The sequence below is a fragment of the Falco cherrug genome, chromosome 10 (genome assembly GCF_023634085.1).
Source record: "Falco cherrug isolate bFalChe1 chromosome 10, bFalChe1.pri, whole genome shotgun sequence".
Classification (NCBI taxonomy): Eukaryota; Metazoa; Chordata; class Aves; order Falconiformes; family Falconidae; genus Falco; species Falco cherrug.
The window spans coordinates 34,043,343-34,066,263 of NC_073706.1; the positions used below are offsets into that span (position 1 = coordinate 34,043,343).

The 22,921-nt window shown below is 56.2% G+C and overlaps 1 protein-coding gene across 10 annotated transcripts in view; it reads left to right on the forward strand.

Annotated features, from left to right (window-relative positions):
* The window catches only part of LOC102046096 (USP6 N-terminal-like protein), an 81,985-nt gene extending 60,849 nt beyond the window's left edge, over positions 1 to 21,136 (forward strand). For all 10 annotated transcript variants that reach the window (XM_055722825.1, XM_055722828.1, XM_055722829.1 and 7 more), the window contains 9 exons: positions 4,889 to 4,996; positions 8,554 to 8,663; positions 9,494 to 9,542; positions 11,029 to 11,149; positions 12,018 to 12,112; positions 13,748 to 13,813; positions 15,198 to 15,297; positions 16,500 to 16,652; positions 16,878 to 21,136. In XM_055722825.1, coding sequence (XP_055578800.1) covers positions 4,889 to 4,996; positions 8,554 to 8,663; positions 9,494 to 9,542; positions 11,029 to 11,149; positions 12,018 to 12,112; positions 13,748 to 13,813; positions 15,198 to 15,297; positions 16,500 to 16,652; positions 16,878 to 18,154 — 2,079 coding nt within the window. In that variant the 3' untranslated portion in view covers positions 18,155 to 21,136. The remainder of the gene's footprint in view (positions 1 to 4,888; positions 4,997 to 8,553; positions 8,664 to 9,493; positions 9,543 to 11,028; positions 11,150 to 12,017; positions 12,113 to 13,747; positions 13,814 to 15,197; positions 15,298 to 16,499; positions 16,653 to 16,877) is intronic.
* The last annotated feature ends 1,785 nt before the right edge of the window (positions 21,137 to 22,921 follow it).

A 22,921-nucleotide genomic window follows, 5' to 3' on the forward strand; every position in this document is an offset into this window, starting at 1 on the left:
GGGGCTGTCACAGATTATTGGAAAAAAAGCTGAAAAAAACCCTTAAGAGGAGGGACTTCTACAGTCCCCAGCCCAGGATGGCCCGGCTATGCCTAATATCCTTCCTGGCACAACCTGTGTCTGGATGAGCAACAGATAGGATTATCTTAATGAGAGCGCTGCCTTGGGGTTCCTTGTGCTCATCACCGCATCGCATCTGTCTCCATCTCTGCTCTAGACACATTGCATAGCGATCTGATTTAATTTCAGCAGCAGCATCAACAAAAAGTGACAGCAGCACGATTCCTGGCAGGGATGGGGTTAGACTGGTGCGATGGTGCCTTTCCCTGGCTGTACGTCCACAAGGGGAAGGGTACGAAACCGCAGGAGTCCATGCAAGGACCACGCTGCTTTGCAGAGTTAAGGTGCATCCAACCTGCAGCGCAGGGCTCAATCGTGTAATTCGGGGTTCAGCACGGGGAGGCTGGGGTGGTCGCTGTCCTCTTCACGGCTGTGTTAAACCTGAGTTTAAATCCCAACCTGACCCTGCTTGGGAAGGTTGGGACACGATGGGTGCCGTGTCAGAACTGACCCAGTTAAGGCAGCGTGGTTTTGCGGAGACCAAAGAGGCTGTGCTGCGTGCGGTCTGACAGCGGGACGGTTTATTCATCGTAGCCCTGAAAGAAGTTGGTTTCGGCCAGACAGACCGGCCCTAGGAAGGGGATGTGACCTCTGCGTCGTTCACAAGCTGCTTCTTGCTGCTGGCCATGTGGGACAGGACCTTTAGAGAGGGATGTCTTTGGCCAGAGACGTCTGGGTTTTAGGCAAAGCCCGTCTTTGTGCACAGGGGTAGCCTGGTCTCTGCTGAGGTCACGGGAGTGCAGGGCGCTTAATCCAGTGCATGCCAGCAAAGCGGTTTAGAATGAATCGGGGATCTGTATGGACTGACCCCCAGGAGTGAATAATCCGCTGGCGCTGGGGAGAGCCAGCAGGCGTTGATCGTGGAGGGTCGTCTGAAGTCAGGTCTGCCTGCGAGTGCCACGGGAAGGAAAGGGGGTTACGCTTGGGAGCTGCAGGGTGACTTCTGCCGCTGCCTTTGCCATTTTGGAAAGGCAGGTAGCATTGTCCTCTCCCCCAGAGACAGCCCTGGTAATAAATGCCAATACCCACTGATGACGCGTCAGCTTTAGGATTTTAATTTGCCCCGGCAGACAGGCTAGCAGCCCCTCCGGCGTAGCCAAGGCTCCGGCTGCAGGGACAGCGGCTGAGTTGGGAGCAACTGATATCCATACGGAAAAAAAGCTATGTACAGCAAGGTCCAGGCTGCCAAGTGTCTTGCATGGCCGCGTCATCAATCGCAGGAATAAATCGCATTGTAAAAAACAGGTCCTCTTCTCCAGGGTGAAGTTTTTCACGGCTCAGCTCTCCTGGTGCATCACTGGTGGAGGAAGTGAAGGAATCCTTCCTCTCCGGAAGGACCACTCCTTGAGCCCTAAAGGAACTGAAGAAGGGGGGCTGCCCCCCACTTCAGGTGTTGGAGACAGATGGCGGGTGTATGGAGAGGCTCTGAAAGTGAGAATGCCACGCATACCCAGAATTTGGGCATTACTCCTGCTGCCTCTTCCTGGTGGAGCACGCACACAGCTGAGAAACTAACAGTGACAGGCTCCAAAACGTGGAAGCGAGCTGAAACGTGTAGATTCTGCTTTAAAAAAAACAACCCAACTTCCCGTGTTTCAACTACTGCGAAAAGATGTGCTGTGTTTAATGGCAGTGACGCCACCTCTCTAATGAAAGACTTGGAGCGCTTGGTTGGGTGCTTCTCGCAGGAGGGCTCTGATGAGGGAAGATGGAGCTTGAGTCTGGGCTTCTAGACTCTTCCCCGTCCCATCTACTAGAAAAAAAGTGCTTGGAGAGGGGAGAGGTGGGGATGGGGTGATGATGGCCTCCGTGCCGTGAGCTTCATGTGTTACAGCCCTAAGAGGGAAGATGATCCTACGGCGAAACCCAGCACAAGGTCACTCCCTTCCCACCGACGAGGGCTGAGCAGTGTCTGAGACAGAAGATGGTGACCTCAAGGGTGGTTTTTTTCTTCTCACACGGAGCAGGAGTTGCCATCACCTGCTGCCTTCCCTCCATCAGTTCCTCACAGTGTAAATGCTCCTTGTGGTGATAAACTTCCCCGTTTGCCTTCAAGTCTCATGAGGAAGGAAAATTGTTCATTTTTCTTGCGTGTGACTCACGGCTCCGAGGGTTTAGCACTTTCACGCCTGGAGGCGGTGGGAGGAGGAGAGCCCTGGGATGAAGAGCAGGGAGGCATTCCAGTTCAGTTCCGTCTCTATGCATTTTGTAACTCCCCTGTTCCTGCCACGCTCTCATGCGGAGAAAATCATTAAGAGACCTTCACTATCTGCCAGTGAGGGCTGCACTCATTAAAGTACAATACCAGCTCTGGGAATTAAAAAAATATTTTCTTTCCACGGAGCTAAGCATCATCTTCTACCTCAGCGGCTGTCAGTCAGTCTTTCCTAATCTGTCGGAAGTAAATAATTTCTTCTGAACTGGTGATTTTATCTGAGTGGGTACACACTCCAGTTTCTTGATCCCGTCTCAGCTTTCGCTCCATGGAGTCAGGAGCACTTGTGGGCACCTCGCCAGCACCGCTCTGGGGACGCGCTTCACTATGTGGCTTTGTGTCGCCTGACACGTTGCACTTCTTGTGTCCTGGTTTAATGTCCCTCGCGGGATGGGCATCTCTTGTTCCTCTCCTTGGTCCTTCAGCCGTGGGGATGGGGCTGTCCAGCACGGCGTGGGTTGCTGTCCTCCAGAAGCTCCTCACGTGCGCTCGGAGGAACAGGACCAGCTCCCCTGGGCGTGCGGGCAGTGAATGAGTGATGTCCCGTGGGATGCTGTTGGATGGGCGGTGGCCTTCCATGGGCATGTCTCGCTAGTGAGATGCTTTTTCAGGGGCAGCTCTTACTTGGTGCGTACGGAGCAGAGAGCAGGAGCAGGCAGAGGATTTCTGTAGGGGATGGTCCTGGCTATGCATTGCGCCGTCAGGTGTGAAGCAGCACCTGGGGCAGAGCAGGCGTTTGTCAGGTGCTGAGAATGGGGCTGTAAATGTTCAATGGTGTTCACGGGATCGGGATCCATCACACTGACACTTTCTGTGTCAGCAGAAATACTGAAATATTTAGCATAATGGGGAGGAGGAGCGTTCTAACACACACCTGGCTCTCCTAGTACTACATGGTGGTCTTGGCATTTATTACGTAGCTATTCTATATACTTATTTTGACCGTGATAGCAGTGCCATTTCTTCGTTATCCCTTAATCTGTCTACTTCAGCCCCACCTCCCGTCTCGCCTGGTAGTAGCTCCGTGGAACGAGAGCCGTCGCGGCTGTGGGTCGCACTCAGCAGGCGCAGCGCTGCGGTGCGGGTGGTAACAAGAGGAGGAGCAGGGGTCTGTGCCGGGGTCAGGGCTCTGGGGGGGGGGGGGGTGTGACAGCTCAGTGCCATGGCTGTGGTGTTTATAACCTTGTACGTAGGCTGGCATTACAAAATCAAGCCAGAAGGGAAAAAGCTGCAGATGCAGGAGGGGTCGTAAAGGAAGGGTAACAGGAGCAGGTGTTCGGCTTGGGGTAAGAGGTGCAAAGGCAATGCAGCAGGACCACGTCCAGAAAGCCTTGTGCTAGGGTATGGATGCTTCCTTGTGAATTGCAGCCCTTGAATCAGCCTGAAATGCGTGAAGAAGAACCCCCTATGGGGAAAAAAAAAAACCAAAAAAGAGGGACTTTGAAGGAAGTCGGCTGCACTTGTACCAGGCAATACCAGTAGCTCCAGTTGATTGCCCAGTGGGGCACTGCTCTGCTCAGCGCCGAGCCCATTCCCATGGCAGGGAATCTGGCACCTCTGTCCCCTCCCGAGGAGTCGCCCGGTCCCAAGGGATGTCTGTGTCACAATGTAAATCCCCTCCACAGCTGGAGCTTGGGCACATGCAGCAGGTCCTTCAGCGTAGCCCGCGGTCCTCGGGGGCCCAGAGGAGTGGGCGGTTGCCTTTGTCGTGCAGCTACAAGGCGTTTCATGGGTTGGATGAGTGAAAGAGTGGAAAATATTCAGAAATTAGACTTTTTTCTTTTTTTTTTATGAAGCTTTTTCTTTTAATGGGAGAAATCAAGGATGGAACAAAAGCTCTTTTTTCTGTTTTCCATTGAAATGTAGTAGTTTCTTTAGAGAGAGGGGGCTTTATGACAAGAAAAAAGAGAAGAGGCATCTGTGAGATGTAGTGAACATGTGGAAACTGGAGGAGGGGCACATGCATGTTTGTCCCCAGTCCCCCTCCTTGCTGGAGGAGCACCCTGCACATCCCAGGTAGAGCCTTTGGTGTAGCCCACAGTCTGCTCTGCCACTTGTCAAGCCATGAGAGTTCCAGTGGACACATCCCTGTGGCTCTCATGGTCAGAGCTCTCCTCTCCAAGGAAAAATGTATTTTTCTCTAAGTCCCTGAGGATCCAGGTGAGAACAGCCATGCCAGGTCAGATCAGAAGCTTCAAAGCCAAGGATGCTGTGTCTGGTCCTTGGAGAGGAGCCCAGGGGCAGGCTGGTGTGCACAGAATGTGACTGCTGTGAAGCACCTGAGATGTCTCCACGTATAAAGGGGATGGTCTGTGTCCAGCTCTTCCAGTAAGGTTAAAAACATGAGGTGCAGCTTAATTTTGGCTGAGTAGGTGTCTTTGGTGGATACAGGTGCTCAGCTCCTCCATCAGATTGGCGATGCCCTCTCTGTGCCAGTGCAGGCAGGGGAAGTGATCGGTTGGGTGCCTTCTCAGCTGGCTGGTGGTCCACAGCAGCAAACTGTGGAGCAAATCTGTTCTGCAGGACCAGCTAACCTCGTTTCCCTCCCTGCAGATGTGCCGGCGAGTGTACAAAGGGATCCCACTGCAGGTGCGAGGCCAGGTCTGGTCGCTTCTGCTGGACGTTGAGAAGATGAAGAAGGAGAACGAAGGAAAATATGAGGTAGGGGCTCTTCCTGGCACAGATTGTGGGAGCAAGGTGATGGGGAGGCTGGTTTGGTGGGGCTTCACCAGCTGGGGCAAGTCGGGTGGGTGCAGGTGTCTCCATCCCCACCCACATGGGCAGGAGGGAAATAGGGTCCCTACGGAGCTGCTGTAAGGGCCAGGGGGGCACCCGGCCCTTGCATCCTCCCTGTCAGGGTAGCGGTGTGCCAGCCGCCCTACGATATGCGCTGCTGGTGAGGTCCGATCCTGTCGGTGAACTCGGTGACCTCTGAGAAGGAAAGGCTTAGAATTTGCGAGGACTGAAAATGCAGAGGGTATAAACCGTTTATCGCCGTGTGTGTGTTAGGCTGGAGCCTTTCGGCACGCTAGCCAGCTGCTTTCCCTAATAGCCTGCTTCCATTTACTCTGCTGGAAGCCGCGAGCAAAAATTGCTGGATTGCAGTTGCTGCATCCTTAGGGAAAAGTGCAGGGAGGAGGGAGGGGGAGTTCAGCAAAGGTACCTCTTGCAGCTCCCCGGAGCAATGCGGAGCGGCCGCAGGTACCCCGGCGCGGGAAGGTGCTGGCTGTGGGTACCCCAAATGATTTATTTTGCATCACGTACCCAGGCAGGGATCAGGGTGTGATGGAGACGGTTACATTTTGGAGGCAGGAGGGCAAGTCTTGCTTCCAGCAGGTGTTTCTAAAAATCCCTGCCTATCGAGCAGGATGGTGCTAAGGCTCATTATAGTTAGTGGAGCGTAGATGTTAATTGCGAGATGCTGCTGGGATGGAGTCCCATGCAGGGCTTGGGGCAGGCGGGCTGGGCTCCGGGCAGCAAGCGGAGGTAACGAAGCTCTCGGAGGTAACGAAGCTCTCGGAGGTAACGAAGCTCTCCCAGCTGCTGATCGCGCTCCCTCCCTCGAAGCCGTGCTGCGCAGGCAGGGGAGCAATCCAGACAAATGAAAGTCACCAGGAGTTTCTCTGCACTCCGGAGGAGTCTGCGTTAAGCAGGAGCTTCAGGGCTAATAGGCTTTGCTGGTGCAGCCCCCCTGCAAGCTCGTCTTTATCTGCCTCTTCTTTGGTGCCAGCTGCCGCCAGTAATTAGCTCGCCCTTCATTTCCTCCCGACGAGGCTCAGGGCAGCTCCGGGGTGTGAGGGCTTTTGCTTTCAAGAAGGGACTAAGCCTCAGCCCCCAGCCCTGCGTCCTGGGGGGGCTGGTCCCACGGCCACCCCGTTTCTCCTTGGCCGTGAGCCATGGCACAAAAGCCTGGCTTTTGCGTGTGCCGTGAGTTTTGAGCGTGCCATCCAGCACGTGCTGGGCAATTTTTCCTTTTTGTATACCCACTGCTCCCTCTGTAGAGGTGTCCCCTGCGCTCAGGCTGGCGGAGGAGCTGCTTTTCCAGCCACGTGGGCTGCCTCGCTCCCTGTGTCCTTGTCGTCTCTGGAGTGATGCAATTAAAAAGCCCAGTGCGATTGCTTCCGTAGCGCTTCATCTTATCCCAGCTGTCCTCCAAGTCCTCTCTGTGCAAGTCCCCGAGTCTTCTTCAAGGCCGTGGCAGCTCAGTTGTCCGTGGTGCCACCGTCCGTGGTTTCAGCGTGGGTGTGATGCTCTGCCCTCCCCGGGGTTTTATAGCCACAACTGAGAGGGCTTGAGGAGAGCTGAGAAGGTGGACAGGAGAAACGTGTTGGGGGCGGGGGGGCAGAGTGGAGGCATCCTGGCTTTTATCGGCCGCTTTGGAAAAGGTCTTTGGGATGGGACCTCCAGCTTCCCAGCCTCTGCTCTGCCACTGGCTTGCAGGGCTCACGAGCTTGGCAGGGCATCTGTGGACCAGGTTACTTAAACAAGGGGAAAAAAGGACATCAGCCCATCCTGGGCTTCTTGTTTACCACCTGCGGAATTAATAAAGCCTCCTGGGTGCGTGGAAGTGGCAAAGTGCTGTGCAACCTACCTGCTATTCAGGTGCAGTGATTAAAAAAGCCTAAAGTAGGGAGGTTTACAGTCTTTGGCAGGCTTCTGTGTTGTTGAGGGCCTTTAGCAGGGGAATTTGCACTGAAGTGACCGGGTGCATATGAACAGTCATCTTGTCTCAGGTAATCTGCCTGCTTTATAGAGGGCAAGGAGCCATAGGATGCCGGGAGCACAGGATTTACAGCAGGGAAATGATCTGGTTCATCAGATCTTCGTTCTGTCATCACTTTTATCCTCCCTTATCCTGTGCAGGCAATAATTCAAAATAGCCCCTGCGCCGTTCCTCCTCCAAACCGCTGCTTTCAAGGTTGCAGTTAATATTCCCAAGGTGCTGTGACTGTGCTGTGCTGGACACGTCTGGGAGCTAATGATCTCCTGATGTTCCCCAGAGCTGATGTGGCCACCTCGGGAGGTCAGCAGCAGCCTGGAGGTGCCTTGTGTCAAGCTGACAGGCGTTGGTAGGACAGCAGCTGCTGGAGATGATTCAGGATCTGTGCAGATGTGCTGTTTTCTGTCTCCTGTGTGAGCAAGGAGGGTCTTGAGCCTGGGCTCAAGACTCGCTGCTCATCTCCGCTGTCCCTAAGCTGCTGCTGGATCTCAGGCTACCTGAGACAGTCACAAAATGTATTTTATTAATGCAGTTAACCCTGGAGGTATTGGAGGAGGAAGGCATGATCACCAGTGGTACCTAGAGGCTGTGGGATGAGATAATGGTCCTTGCCCGCACGCCCAGGGCTGAGCGGTGGGTTACGGAGGGGACTGCAGTGGGGTTCGTTCATGGAGCATCCTCAGCTTGGGAGTCTGAGGGCACGGCTGGTTGGGGTGGGCTTCGGTTTGGTTTGAATTCCCTTTTGTTGCAGTAGGCTTCGGTCCTTCATCTGTGTTGGGGGGATTCATGGGGGGAACATCCTTCATCTGCATGGGGGGAACATGGGCGTTCTTGGCTTTGAAGTCAGTTTCTGTTCTGGACTCAGCCAGTTCCTTAACATTTGCACCAGTCCAAGGGAATACCCCAGCACGGCTTTTCTAGCAGAAGCTCCTTAAAACTAAGATAATTTTCTTCTTCAGGGGAAGTAGTAGTTGGAGATCACTTCATAGAGTCTGGCGTAAGTTTGGACTTGATTATGATTGAGCCTGTGAAAAGCTCAGAGACTCGGCGCATACATCTGCTTGTTGGTTCCTTAGGGAGGTGCATCATTCCTCAGGCGCCAACAGAGGTCTTGATGCTTTATGACAGCCAGACAGGGTACTACAAAGAAGTCAAAGTAAATCAGAATTGAATTCAGTTGCAAAGGCTTTAGATTCTGAAAACTCAGTATCTGCATTGCAAGAGGGCAAAGGCTGGGTTGGCAGCTGCTGGCGTCGTGGCGTGCAAGCATGGGGTTGTCCCCTTCGCCGTGCAAGGCGGCAGTGTCCCCGGTGGCTCTGCCGTGGCTCGGTGCAAGGCGGCAGTGTCCCCGGTGGCTCTGCCGTGGTTTGGTGCCGTGGTTTTGGTGCTGTGGCTCGGTGCCGCTCCAGCAGTGGGAAGCGTGTCTTCTCCCTGCGCAGGAGGTGTGGGCTGGGATGGTGTCCAGCTCCTTCCTCTTGTCTGCTCCTCTCCCTTCCAGCAAATGAAAGAGCAAGCAAAGAGCCTTTCGTCGGAAATCAAGCAGATCGACTTGGACGTCAACCGCACCTTCCGGAACCACATCATGTTTCGGGATCGCTATGGAGTGAAGTGAGTACGGGAGGCGTCGCGTGGCTGCACGGGCATCGGTGCCGCTGGGGGTGCGTGGGGTGGAGTGGCCACCAGCCCCCTGGCTCCGAGCAGTGCCCAGGAGAGCAGAGTCACCTCTCCCTGCTCCACCAGCCACCAGCACACGGTGCGACCCCCAGGTGCTGGGCTGCTGAGTCTCTCTCCACTGAACTGTGTTCAGCCCCGGTTCCTGAGCCCAGCACCAGCCTGTTGCGGTGCCTTGTCCCCCAGGGAGCCAGGGCTGGGGTGACGGGGTGGGTCTGTGGGGAGCTGGCTGGCATGGGGCGGACGGCAGGGTTGGAGAGGTCTGACAGAGTGGCTGTGTCACTTGGGTGAGTCACACCTGGCTGCCCGGCACAGACGTGCAGCCTGCGAGGAAGCCTGCGCCGCGTATCTGCGCGGTGCTGACCCCCTCAGCGAGGAGGGGAGGGAGAAGGGAGCCCACTGATGAAATGGTGGCAGTGCTGTCCCCCAGGGTATGTCACACCTGATGCCTGGGTGGTTACAAGTCTATTAAAATCCCACCACGACTCTAAACCCAAGGCGTGGGGGTGTTGAACACAGGGTGTGCGGGTACATGCATGTCTCTGTGGGAGACCCCCTGATGGAGCAGGCTGCTGGTGACCCCCCTGAAGGAAGAGCTCCCATCCCCCGTGCCCACCAAGGCACTTTCTGGTTCCATCAGCCCTGCTCCTTGCAAAAGGCATCAGGACCAGCTGGCTGGGTGTTCTCAGCACCTTTGCACTCTTTGGTGTGCCCACGAGGCTGGAGACCCCACGCTCGGGTGCTTTAATGTCCTTCTTTCTCCCCAGGCAGCAGGCGCTCTTCCATGTCCTGTCAGCATACTCGGTTTATAACACCGTAAGTAGTACGTTAGTCCTGTTAAAGTGAAGAGCATTCACTTTATATATGTCGTGTGTGTGTGTGTGTGTATATATATCTCTCTAAAGATTTTTAAAAAGCTTTATATAAGTTTATATATGTGTATACATGCATGTTTGTGTATATATGTATTTACACCCCCGCGTTTAGCCAGTCATAATTCCAATTTTAAATCCTCACGCTGGCTGTACAGACAGCTGCAAGGCTCGCTGTCAACACAGGGCTCCTTGCCGCAGTTGTTTCATTCCCTTGTCTGTTTTGTCACCTGGTAAATGCCATCTGGTAGATGCGGTCTGGGTGAGTGTCAGCGGGGGACAAGGGACTGCCCTTCGGCTCTCCGGCAGGGCTAGCCTCTCGGCAGAAGGTCTGTCGTCTTTCTGACTCCTTGTCATACGCTCAATGGCATCCTTGTTGGAAACACTGATTTATTACAGCCTACCAGTAATTTTTAGCTAAAGGGCATGGGCAGAATAAGCCCAAATTAGCAGCTGAACCTACCGCCTCCGTCTCCAGGAGGGGACAGTTACCCCAGAAAGCAGAGAAGATGCTCGGGGGGGTTAGTCAAGGAAACAAGGACCCTGCCTTCCCTCAGACCAGATAAATGGTTACCGGATTTATTTATTTAATTACTTCAGCGCTTATGCGGCTGAAGGAATCCACAACAGCATTGGAGCCACATGCTGTTTGTCATCTCATCCCCTCTTCCTTGATGCAGCTGCAGGCACCTCTTATGTTGGGGCGTCTGTCCCTCGCCCTCCAGGCTCAAATGGGCTGATAGGGGTGGGGGGCATTGCCTGCAACCCCCCACCTCCCACTGGAGAACCTGCTGGAGCAAGTCCAGAGGAGGCCATGAAGATGGTCAGAGGGCTGGAGCCCCGCTCGGTGAGGGCAGCTGGGAGAGCTGGGGCTGTTCAGCCTGGAGCAGAGAAGGCTCCGGGGAGACCTGACAGCCGCCTTCCAGCACCTAAAGGGGCCGACAGGAAAGCTGGAGAGGGGCTTTTTACAAGGGCAGGTAGTGATGGGACAAGGGGGATGGCTTTAAACTGAAAGAGGGCGGATTTACATCAGGTATTAGGAAGAAATTCTTCCCCGTGAGGGCGGCGAGGCACCAGCCCAGGCTGCCCAGAGCAGCTGTGGGTGCCCCATCCCTGGCAGTGCCCAAGGCCAGGCTGGACGGGGCTGGGGGCAACCTGGGCTGGTGGGAGGGAGCCCTGCCCGTGGCAGGGGGACTGGAACTAGATGGTCTTTAAGATCCCTTCCAACCCAAACGGTTCTGTGAGTCAGTGCCGTGGTGGATGCTGTAGACCTACGGGAGCTGTGAATTTGAGCATAAACGATAAAAAGACCTTGAAACAGGACCAAACCTTGGACGAGGAGAGGGAAGCACAGGCAGCCTGACCAGCTCCCGCAGCTTAGGCATCGCGGTGGGGTCTGGCGGCACATGTGCCTCTCTTGGCTCTTGCAGGAGGTGAGCTACTGCCAGGGGATGAGCCAGATCGCAGCCGTCCTGCTGATGTACCTAAACGAAGAGGATGCGTTCTGGGCGCTGGCGCAGCTGCTGACCAACCAGCGGCACGCCATGCACGGTACGGCGGGGCGGGATGCGCCCGGGGGGTCTCAGGGCTGCTCGGGTGGCTCGGTAGAGCCTCCTTCCCCCTCACCTGCTTGTTTAAAGTGAGTGAGGCTTAATTACATGCCAGCGCAACCTGACTGCGGAGCTGGGCTTGGCTCTCGGAGGCAGACAAGTTCGTCAGAGAGAAGTGCGGTTTATCGGCACTGAGCTTTAGCGCTCGGTAATTAACACATTCACAGAGGTGCTATCTTCCTTCTGGAGCGCCTTGCCCTTGGCAAGCAATTAACTCAAGGTTATGAGTTTTTAAAAGTCTCACAGAAGTACATCCAAGAGCATCGTGTAATGCTCTGTTTTAAGCGTGCCATCAGCTACGTGCCCTGGCGTTTTTATGAAGATGTAATTCCACCAAACGTGCTATATTAACTTCAAACACATTAAAGATCCTTTCACCTTGCTTGTGGTTAGCAGTAATCTGTGCGCGGGGAGTCAGGTTGTTCTCTGAGCAGAGGGCTGAGCCTTATGGCTCGATAAGACCAGACAGCCTTCAGTTTGTGTCCTGCTGGGTTACGGGGCGTTGCACAAGCTTGTGGGGCTCAAACGCCTTCAGCTTATCTCTGACCCTCGGAGGTGCATCCAGGGAGGGCTTGGCCAAGGCAAGGCTGGGGGCTCATCGGGGCTGCTGGGGGGCTGGGGTGGGGGTGCTGGTGCCCGGGTGGGCAGGGTGAAGGGTGGGCTCCGGGGGGGGATGCCGAGGGAGGTAGCTGGGCTTGCTGTGGGGTCCGGCTGACTTCAGCAGGCAGCACGGGATGAGTTTCTAGGCTGCCCCGGTGACTGCCTCAGAGCTTTTCTTGATTATTCTGTATTTCTCTCATCTTTTCAAGGTTTTTTCATTCCCGGGTTCCCGAAGCTGCAGAGGTTTCAAGCTCACCACGAGCAGATTTTAAGCAAACTCTTTCCCAAACTGAAGAAGCACATGGTATCGCTTTGGCTATCAGTCCCCCGCACTAACACCGCGGTTTAACGCTGAAGCAATTAGCGCCGCGTTCTGCCAGGCAGACACACAGCTGAACGCGTTTCTAACTGCGTTGAGGCTGCTTCTCTATTAAATGAGGTGCCTGAATCTGGCTGAGGCACATGGCTGTCGTTTGCTCGCTGGTTATCACCAGTTTAGGGACCGCTAAAACCTGGAGGCTCCCATAGGGAAGGCGGGAAGGCTCCCGGAGCCTGCGGCACAAGGAGCTGCGGCACGCAGCAGCAAGGCTGGACCACGCTCTCACGCCAGCTGCGAGGCCCCAAGGGTGATGCTGGACTATCTGGAGTCTTAATTCACTGATTATTTAACGGCTTTGCTGTTGGTTAAAGACAGGAGGTGTGTAAGGTTTGCTGTGTGTTTTGCTGCTTGGGAAAGTCCAGTTGCTTTTCTCTTGAGCAGATGGTACGAGCCCATTTGGTGGCTGGAGGAGCATCTGCAGGGCACATCGACTGCAGTCCGATTTTGCAACACCTGTTCCCCCTGCCCCCCTTTTTTGTTTTTCCTTCCCCCCTTGTCCCCCCTTGCATTTGCTGTAGACGGTTGGTATCCAGTGGCCAGACTCCTGCAGGTTCCTTGTGCTCCCAAGGGGCTCGGTGGCCCAGGTCCAGGAAAAGCTGTTTATATTGCCGTCTTCTGCAGCAGCGCTTGCATCGTGCTGCAAACGAGCCAGCCCTGGCCGTAAAAGTGAAACAAAGCCAAGACAAGGTTTTCACTTCATTGTAGCCATGGGTACGGGGGGGAAACCTGGACAGGGAGGATGGGAATAACTCTCAGAAAGCTGCTCATGCCTCTCGGCTCCTGAAGGCTCCCCAGGCTTGCAGGTGCCCAGCACCAGCTGAAAGCAAAGTCTGGAGATGACGGTTAATCCCATGGGCTTCTTTCTCTTCCCATCCCCGCCGCTCCGCTGGCTTTGCGCGTCGCCTTTATGCACGTGCAGGGTGCTGCGCATCCCAGCACCGGCTGTGCCATGCCAGGGAAAGCAAAGGTATGTGCGAGCGCTGTGCCGGGTGCCAGGCAGGGATGGAAAAGTGATAGACCGGGGTGATGCTGGTGAGGTTTTTAAGAGTTTCCTGGTCTGGCAGCAGCCATGCCATGCAAGTGAGGCAGTGCTAGCAAAGCTGGCTTGCTTGTGCAGGTCTGGATTTACCTTCGGGATACTTGGGGCTGTCGTTATTGCGGTGCTCTGAGAGGCTCGCCTGGGAATGGCTGCGGAGACAAAAGTGGCAGCCCGCAAGGAGCACGTGGTTTTTGTCCGGGAAGGTTTTTGTTAGATCCTTGGAGTAGGTGTTAGGCCAGAAAAGCTTCTCCTAGAAATGCCCCTCCAAAGCTGCCTCTGGCCACGCTGAGGATCAGGGGCGATGAACACCGTGGGTGAAGGGCCAAAGCGGGGCTTCAGCGCCGGGATGGAAAGCAGGGGCTTTGCTGGGAGACAGACGCAGCCAGATCCTGCACCCAGACCCTGGCGTTAAGCAACCAACCAGCCGACCTCCCCCCCCCCCGCAAAAGCCCTGTGAGGTGCCTGACCCCCCAGCAGCCAGCCTGGTGAAACGCCTGTCTCTCTTTGCTCTCTCCTCCCAGGACAAGGAGCAGATGACTACGGGGATTTACACCACCAAGTGGTTCCTGCAGTGTTTCATTGACAGGGTGAGGATGCTCTGAGGCTTGTTTGCTGCTCTGCCGCTTGCGTGCACGGTTAATCCGCCTGGATTTTTGAGAAAGTATTGTAATTGAAGAAGGTGTTAATATTTTATAAGGTGGGGTATTATGCGTGCACTCGTAAGTTAGTAAGGGAGAAGCTAAAAATAACTGTGTGTCACTGATGACAAGCCAGTCCCTGCTGCCTCATCACAAGCAGGTGCCGGGAGATGGCTCAGCAGCAGCAGCGTAAGCTGCAAAGTCAGGAGAGATCCTTCTCCTGCCCACTGGCACTGCTGCAGAGGCGATTATTAACCTCACTTCAGCTTTGGAAACAATGTAGGGAGAAGAACTGCTGGAGGCACAAACCTCAGCAAATAGCGCTGCAGCAGCTGCGGGCAAAGGAGCAGTCTGGGCATTGGAGACACTTGAAAGCGTGAGAAAATTACCCGGATTTGTCCAGAGCTAATTTGTCAGTCCCAAGCCGAGAGTACTTTATTTTCAGGGGCAGCGTTGTGCTCACACACTGGAACGCAAGATCTGGACTTGCTCATATTTAGGACATCTGTGTGTCCTCGGTCTCAGTTTTCTGCTGGCCCGTCTCCTATAAAACAGCAGGTGATCCCTTCCCCTGGAGAGGGATCTCGCTGCTTTGCAGCCTGACGCTCAAAGCTGTATAAAATGCAAAGTCCCTTTAATTGCAGCGTCGTGATGAGAGGGTCTTGCCAGACTCTGGAGAGTAAGCACAGCATCCTAAGCTTGAACTGAAATGTCACAGTGGGACCAGTATTAATTTCTGTGCTGGTGAGATGCCTGAAATCTTTGCTGGGAGGTGATGGACGGCTCCATCATTTTGGGTATCAGTTCAGTCCTGTTTGTTAGGTTGGATCTGGGTTTTTCTAGCAGGCACAAATAAGCCTGTGTGTAATGAAGAGTACTTCTCTAGACACCGAAGGAGTGATTTTTTTATTTTTTTAATGCTTAGTGAAGCACTGTTGGGCCCTCAGACCTGTGCCATCAATAGCCTTTCATCTGTCTGGGCAATCTGGATGGATACAGGAGTGGTTTTGTGTGCTCGCAAGGCTGGAAGATGATGATGCTCCCTCCAGGGTAGGGGAGTCCACGTGCTAGCATGCCTGTGTGGAAAGTTTCTCCTTTTTCTGCATTCGTGGCCAGGTTTTAAGTACTTTTCCAGCCACCCAAGGGTCTTAGCTTTAAGGCAAAACCATCAACTCTAAAATAGGGTTTTGTGTTGTAGACTAATCCAATGCCCTGTTGCATGTTGCGGTGGAAGGGGACGTGGCGGTGCCACCAAACTCTGCATCATCATCCCACCAGTCGGTGCCAATGAGTTTGGTGCTAATGAGGCTTTTTGTTTGTGTGTTTGAAACAGACCCCCTTCACCCTCACCCTGCGGCTGTGGGATATCTACATTCTGGAAGGCGAGCGGGTGCTGACAGCCATGGCTTACACCATCCTCAAGCTGCACAAAAGTAAGGTCCCAGCAGGGCGCATCTGGTACGGCAGGGGTGGCGCCGTGCTGGGCCACCCGCACGCAGCTGGTCCGGCGAGCCTTGGTGGCCACCACCGGCCTGCTTCGTGCCTGCCCCGGCCCCAGAAGGCACCGGCCCGTGCTGGTGCTGCGGGGAGGCTGTGAGATGCTGCAAGGGTTGAAACGCTGCGCTCAGCGCGCAGCAAGCCCCACCTGAAACGCTCCCGGCTGCCTTCGTGCTTGCTGCGCCCCGCATTTTATCAACAGACTTTTAGGGGTAACACAGACCCATCTGACTGCAAAGCTCTGTGTAGTGGTTCAGCTGAAAGGGCTGTTAGAGGGAGGAAGAAATCTATTAATACGTTTCTAAAATGACCAGACCCAGGGTTTCTGACATAATATTAGGGCAATGATGTTTCTACCTCGAGGTCTTTGGGATTTTGAACCCCTCTTCTCCCATAAACTAGCAGCCTTGCTTTTGTCACCCCGTTAGGTCTCTGATCTGGGGCGGGAGCGATGCTGACGGTGCATGTTGGGAACCTGTGGGCCAGCGGGATTTATCGGGACTGTGTGTGTTGGCTTCTGCAAACAGCCACCCTGCTTCTTCCTTCAGCCGAATGAAGAACAGGCTATCCTGAAATACATCTTTAAGTATCCCGTTGGTTTGCAAAGGCTGGGCAACTGGCAGGCAGAAGTTTCAGCCTGGCTGGGAAGTCACCTCTCCTTCCTAAGAATGTGTGGTGTGGATCGGCATCTCTGCCTGCATCCTATTCCTGCCTGCATCCCACCCCTGCCTGCACCCCTGGCGTGGGTCAGCACCTCTGCCTGCGCCTCTGCCCGGGGCTGGCGGCTGTTCAGTCTGATGCTCCGGGTCTGTCTCCTGGAGCTTTTCCTCCTCCTAGAGGTACTGGTGAGAACTTCCAGAAATGGCCCAAACCATGCATCCTGGTCAGCGTAGGTCCCAGCCGTCATCATCCTGCCATTGCTGAGCTACTGCCCGCAGGTGGCACGGACATGTAAATGTATCAGCAACCCCCAGCAACAGCAGGAGGGTGGGAAAGAGGCAAAAATATTCAGGCTGTCCCACCTTGGAGTGGGAGCAGCAGCAGAAACCTGGATAAAACCAAAGCAATGCAACCCACGCTTGTGCTACCCAGCAGCTTGGCCATGCCGCTGCCATTACTCCTGTCTGTCATCCCCCAGAGCGCTTGCTGAAGATGACGCTGGAAGATTTACGGGAATTTCTGCAGGAGAAAATTGCCGCTTCCCTGCAGTACGAGGACGATGCCGTCATCGAGCAGCTGCAGGTGTCGATGACTGAACTGCGCAAGATGAAATTTGACCTTCCCCCACCAGGTGCGTCGAGGGGAAGGTGGGCGGCCCGGTGGAGGCAGCCGGTGGTACCCGTGTCCCCTGGGGACCAGAGCATCCCTCTGGCGTGGCTGGGAACCGGGGCAGCCCAGGAGGGCTGGCACCTGCTGGGTGCAGCGTCTGCCTTCCCCCCGGTTGGGGCATGCCGGGTGCAGAAGTGAAGTGATGCACGGTTTGGGGTTTATTTTGTTTTCTCTGCTTCCAATGCAGCAAAGCCTGAGGAGTTCCCACGGAAACCCCTGGGGCTGGAGCTCTCCCTCAACCCAGTAGCTGTGAAGGGCAGCGTGGCGGCCAACGGCCAGAATGGGCGGGTGGGCGAGCACCCCCCAGACAGGGAGCCCCATCCCCAGCGAGGTCCCGGGGCCCTGGGAGGAACGGCGGTGGCAGACTCCAGGACTCCCACCCTCCCGGGCAGCGAAGCAGCTGAAACGACGGACATCCCCCTGCATCCTCCTGTGGGTGGGCTGCCGGGAGAGGAGCGTCGGGTGGAACCCACCGAGGATGGGCAGCTGCCATCTCTTCTGAAGGCAAGTGAGATGCAGGGCCACCACCACCTCCTGCCCACGGCCCTGCCTCCGGAGCAGCCGCTCCTCGCTCCCGGCCGTGCCGTGGTGAACCACGGGCCGGTCTCCCTCCCCACCCCAGCCAAGCACGGCTCCTTGGACTCCTTGCTCCAAAACGCGCCGTGTCCTCCGGACTTGAGCACAGCTGAGCCTTCTGCTGTGGACCACGCGGTATGGCAGCCAAGTCCTGCTGCCCGGCTGGCAGGAGAACAAGCATCTTCCCTCGGTGAAGACAAAGCGCTCGATGCACCCCCTCGCCCCTGGCCGGGCGGCTGCCAGCAGCTCTCCGGCACGTCACAGCACGACAGCTCCCCTGAGAGCGAGCGCAGGGAGCAGACAGCTGAGGAGCGCTGCCAAGTGGCATTGCCAGACCCAACGGACTTGAAGCGCTTGGCAGCCAAAGCTGCATCCACGGGGGAGCTCACCAGTTTGCAGCAGAACGGGCCGGGGAGCCCCACTGGCCCCGGGCGCTGGCCGGAGGGCTTGTGCGCGCTGCCGGGGGGCAGCATGCCCCTCTTGTCCGGCAGCGAGTCGGTGGCCACGGGGCTGGGTGAGGGCTCCCCCGGGCAGCCGGCACCGGAGGCGGGGAACAGCCCCCACACCGTCATCAAAACCACCACTCCCCTCCACATGGCCCACGCGACAGAGCAGGACTTGGCCAACAGAAAGCAGGTGGCATCGCCTCTGCCGGAGACGGGACGTCCCCTGCCTGCCAGCTCCGTGCCACCCCCTCTCGCGCTGGACCCGGCCGAGGCAGACGCCCAAAAGAGCCTCCAGAAACCATTAAACGCACTGAAAGCCCCACGGCCCCCCCTGAGCCCCAAACCAAAATTACCGCCGCAGGTTGCCAAATCCCGCTCGGAGAACAGTTTCCTCTCGGGCTCCCCTCCCCTGGCGAAGCTGCCCAAATCGGTCACCTATTAGTGGGGACAGGGGGGAGGCGAGGGAGAGGAAGCGGGTGCTGGAGCAGCACCCTCACCCCGTTTTCGGGACCACCCCCCCTTCAGCAGGGCCGTGTCGGGGTGGCAGCACAGCACTGTGCTTCGGTACGAGCGCCCGGCGAGGAGGTTGGAGCGGTGGCCGCCGGTGCCAGGAGCCACCAGCAAATTGGGTTTGCATCGTTCCTATGGACAAATGGGAAAGCGCTTTCGTTTTTGTGTTGCTCGAAGCTCTCTGAGCCTCATCACGCGTTGGTGGGGCAGCAGCAGGGCTGGGGAACGCAGCTGGGGAACGCGGTGCGTGTTTTCTGCTCCTGTCTGCGGTGGGTACCCGTGGCCGTGGGCGTTTCTTTAAAATGCCCGGCGGGTGCAGCCAGCAGCGTTGCTCCCAAAGGGCCCTGCCGCCGTAGCTCGGCGTTCGTGGCAGGCGGTGGGAGTGGGGGGGGGTGGCAGGGCCGTGGTGCCCGGCAGGGCACGGGCAGCGCTGCCCGCTCCGTGCAATCCCGCAGAGCGGTGCCCGGCTCTTCCCGGCGCCTACTGCAGTGGCGGGGGCTGTCTGGGGCAGGGGGGTCTCCTTGGTGGGACCCCGGTGAAGGACCACCGCCAGGGTGGTTTCTTTCCCAAGGTGACAGGGACAGCAATGGAGGTTGAGCCTGGTCTTCCTGCTGGCCTTCCCCTCCTGGGTGCAGGGTGGGAGCTGCTGGTGGCGCGGCGCGGCACGGCGAAGCCGGCTTGGTGAGCAAGCGTCGGGGAAGGGGAGCGCGCTGCCCCCAGCCTGCACTCGGCCCACCCAGAAATCAGCACCCAAGGAAGGAAAGCCAGGCATGGCGGTTGGGATGGTGATGCTGTAGAGCATCAGCGTCACCACGGCACGCTGCTGGGGAGATGAGGCAGCGGGTGCCTGCGTGCCCTTCATGCACCGAGTCCTGCTGGGCTGGCCATGTCCTCCCCATCCCGCTGCACAGCCCAAACCATCGGCTGGAGGTGTGCCGGGACCCGGGCACGGCTCCAGTGTGGAAAGAGCTGGTCCAAACTCCTGTTCCCAGTAGCTACTTCACACCTACAGGTGAAAGCGCTTCCTCAGGGAGGAAGATTGATGGAAAGGGCAGGTAGTAAGCTGGTCCAGATGTGCTCTGTTTGACTCTGCTGGCCAGAAGAGGTGGGACTGCAGGTGGGATTCCCATGCCATTCCCAGGCCCTACGCAAAAGCTCCGTTAAGTTCTAAGGAGACTTTGAAAATGTTTTTTATCTCACAAGTTGCTTCAGTAACACAACCTGATCTGAAGCCTACCTGGAAGCCCAGCAGAAAACTTCCACTACGTTACTCTGTGGGGTTTATCAGGGTTCCTTTGGGTCGCTGTTTGATATTTTTGCCTTGTGTGCACGTGGCCGTTTATGTTAGCAGCAGGGAGCACAGCGGAGGGTGCACCCCATCCTTGGCTGCGGCCAGCCAGACACAGCACCTCGGCTTCTGGTGCAGCCCCTGCTCTGGCAGGGACCACGGCATCCGCAGTGCCCAGCCTTGCCCGCCCGCTCTCGCTCCGCAGCGCAGGGATAACCCCACTAGCTACCTCGCCGGCGCGTGGTGAGGAGTGGAGTGTTGCTCTTGGAGGAGAAGCGCTGTACGAACGTTCAGGTTTTGCCTTTTGAGACGCCACAGGCCCTTTCTAGGACGAGGGTGCTTGAACTGGTTTTCGTTTAGGGTGTGTTTTTCAGTAACCGTGCAGTAGTTACACTTGTTGGTCTGTTAAAATGCCGGGGCAGTGTTTCGGGACAGGTAGGGGTTACGTCAGGGGGCTGCTCAGCACCTCTTGGCTTGGGTTCTGTAGCTGGGGGGTCGGTCCTCTGCTTGAAGCACACGTAAGACTCCCGCTGGCGCATCCCAGCGTTTGACTCGCTTGTGGGAGATCTGAGACCTCTTTCCCCTCGTTCTGACCCGTTTCCCCTCTTTTCAGGTACTCAGCCGTTGCACGTCGTGCTGCGTGCGCGCCCGGGCTGGGGTGCTGTGTAGTACTGACGTTGGAAAAGGTGGTTGGCTCTGGTTTTGGAGACATGTCAAACGCACAGTACCCGTTGCGTGGCATTGGGTGCATGGTGGTCACCAAGAATTTGGGGGGGTTCCTCCCCTCCAAGCCCTAACAGGAACGAGAAGCAAGGTCCTCGGTCACCTCCAAGCCTGGGGGAAGCCACCAACTGGTTTCAGTGACCTTTGGACCAGGCTTGCCCATTCCTACCAGTGAGCTTCTTGCTGGGAAGGTCCCCATCCTCCTTGATGTGCCACCTAAGCAGCTCTTCTCCAGCCTGCAGCCCCTGAAAGCTGGCAGGTTTGGGAAGAGTTCCCGGGGGCAAATAGCCTGAGCTGGCTGGAAGCTTGGAGGGATGCCCGAACCTCTTCTGTCTCTTGCCGCAGAGGAAGATGTGTGCGGGTGTGCGGCAGCGGGGCGGGCAGGATGTGGCCCAGCCAGCCTCAGCTCTTTTGCTGGCGATAGGAAGGGAAGGAGAAGGCTGAGGGTGGCAGCTCAGCAGGACAAGTGACTGGCCCAAGCCCCCTGCCCCAGCCCCCTGCAGCGGCCTCAGCAAAACTCAGGAAAGCTGCTGCCCCGTCCTTGTCCTCGCAGCCTTGGGGTGGCACCTCGCTGCCCTCCGGGTAGTTTTAAAGACCAGTGTTGTGGGTTTGGCTTTAGTTTGTTGTTTGGTTGGTTTGTAATTGAGCACTTTGAGTGGCTGCAGTGCTGGGGGGGGCAGCGGGAGCCAGGAGGGCGGCACTGGGGGACCCACACTGGGGACCCACACCAGGGACCCGTGCCAACGCGGGACGGCGGCTGAGGTCAGGGTTTCAGAGCCTGGCTACCATCTGCTTTTTCTTTTTAATTGCTATTCTTGTTTACAGCGTGGAACGCTTCCTCCATGACTCTTTCTAATGTATTATAATTATTACTTTAAAAAAAAACAACAACGTTTTCATGTCTGTGCTTTTTATTATTATTATTATTTTGGGGTTTTTGGTGCCTTTTTGTAAGGAAGTTTGGGGGCGGGGGGTGGGAAGTCAGTCAATCCTTTTTACACTGTTCCAAACAGACCGTCCGGAGTATTTGATGCTGTGCTTCACATGGTTGTAATGGTGACAGTTAAAGGAGTTTAGCATAAAATTAGTCTCCACGAGGTTTCTTACAGCAACAGATGCTGCAGCAAGACTGGCTGCCTCCTGGTGCTGGCTTTTAGCTTGGTTCCCCACATGTGCTTCAGCTGCGGTGAGTCTACCCTGCTCCTTTCGTGCCTTCCTCCCTGCTTTCCTGCCCTGCTTAAATCCCGGCATCCCCAGCAGCAGTGGTAAGAAAACTGCTGCTTTCGACGTGCTGCCGTCCTCTCCCGGTGGGCCATGGGCAGCATCCTGCTCCCAGCCCCTGCGCATCCCACGTGGCCAGCAGCCCTGCTGCAGTTCTCATTTTTTTGCCCAAGATTTTGTATTTGGAGTTTTGCTGCCCACAAGCAGCGCTGGGAGGGTCAGAGGGGATGGGGAGTGAGGGGACACAGGCCTTGGGCGCAGCGGAGGGGGGGAATGTGACACATCATGATGCTACACCAGTCAGAGCCGAGTCATGCTTACGCTGCTCACTGGGAGCGTAAGGGGGTGCCGCTGACAGCGGAAAATGGATTTTAAAAAGCTGTATGTGAGCAGCCCCTCTGGCACCCCCCAGATTCCACGGCCACTGCTTCCCGTGCTTAGATCACCACAGCACTGTTGGCTTTGGGGTGTCACATTTGCACGGTATTTTGGTTTCCCCTAAGAGAACACTGCCGTTTGGTACTTCAGCAGCATGGTTATGGTAAACGCAGGGTCATTGGTCTCTAACAGGGCAGCACGGAGGCACAAAGACTGACAGCAAAATCCGAGCTGGATGCCATCCTAGGGCTGAAGGACAGTGCAGGAATTGTGGCATCCTGGAGCATCACCCAGCGAGTGCCATCAGCTGGTGTTCCTGCTTCTAGCAGTGCTCTGCCTCACCTAAAAGAGGTCAAACAGGGACAAAAAAGGCTCCTACCTTGTTCTCCTTAAGTTAGCGCATTTATATTAACTAGTTAAAACCCAGCCTGCGACCCTGGGGAAAAAAACAGCAGCAGCAAGCACCACGTCGCAGCACTCTCCAAACTATCAAGCTGCAACAAGGTCCGTTACCACCTCATCCCAGCACTCTTCATGCCAGACTCTCTGCTGCCTTCGCCTCGTTTCTCTTCATCCAGGGCATGTGTTCTGTCTCCTCTTGCTTCTTCCTCTCTCTCTCTTCTTCCTCGGCTGCTCTCCCTTCATTGGCTCTCGACCCCTTCACAGAACCAGCCACAGCTGCACCTTAGCTACATCGGCCAACGCGCCGCCCCTGAAGCCAACCACAGCTGTATATTATCAATGCTAATTAACCCAGCTTCATTCCTCTACAGAGCAGTGCAACAAGGAGGCAGCTCTTGGGGTGGCTCCTGTATCATCTCGCGCTGGATGCCAGCCCAGGGATGCTCCACGGCGAGCAGGGGCAGGACATCGTGGGCTGGAGGAAGCCAACCTCATCCCTCGCGTGTTTGCAGGTGCCAGCTGGGCAAACCTGCTGGCCGGGGCAGCACAGAGCGAGCGGGCGACTGGGGCCGGGTGTGAAGGGCTGGCAGTTACCTACATGATGTTGAGGATGTGGCATCTGTCTGACCGCTGGGACAGTGGCAGCTCCATGCTGCCACGCGGGGAGCAGAAGCATCCAGAAGCACA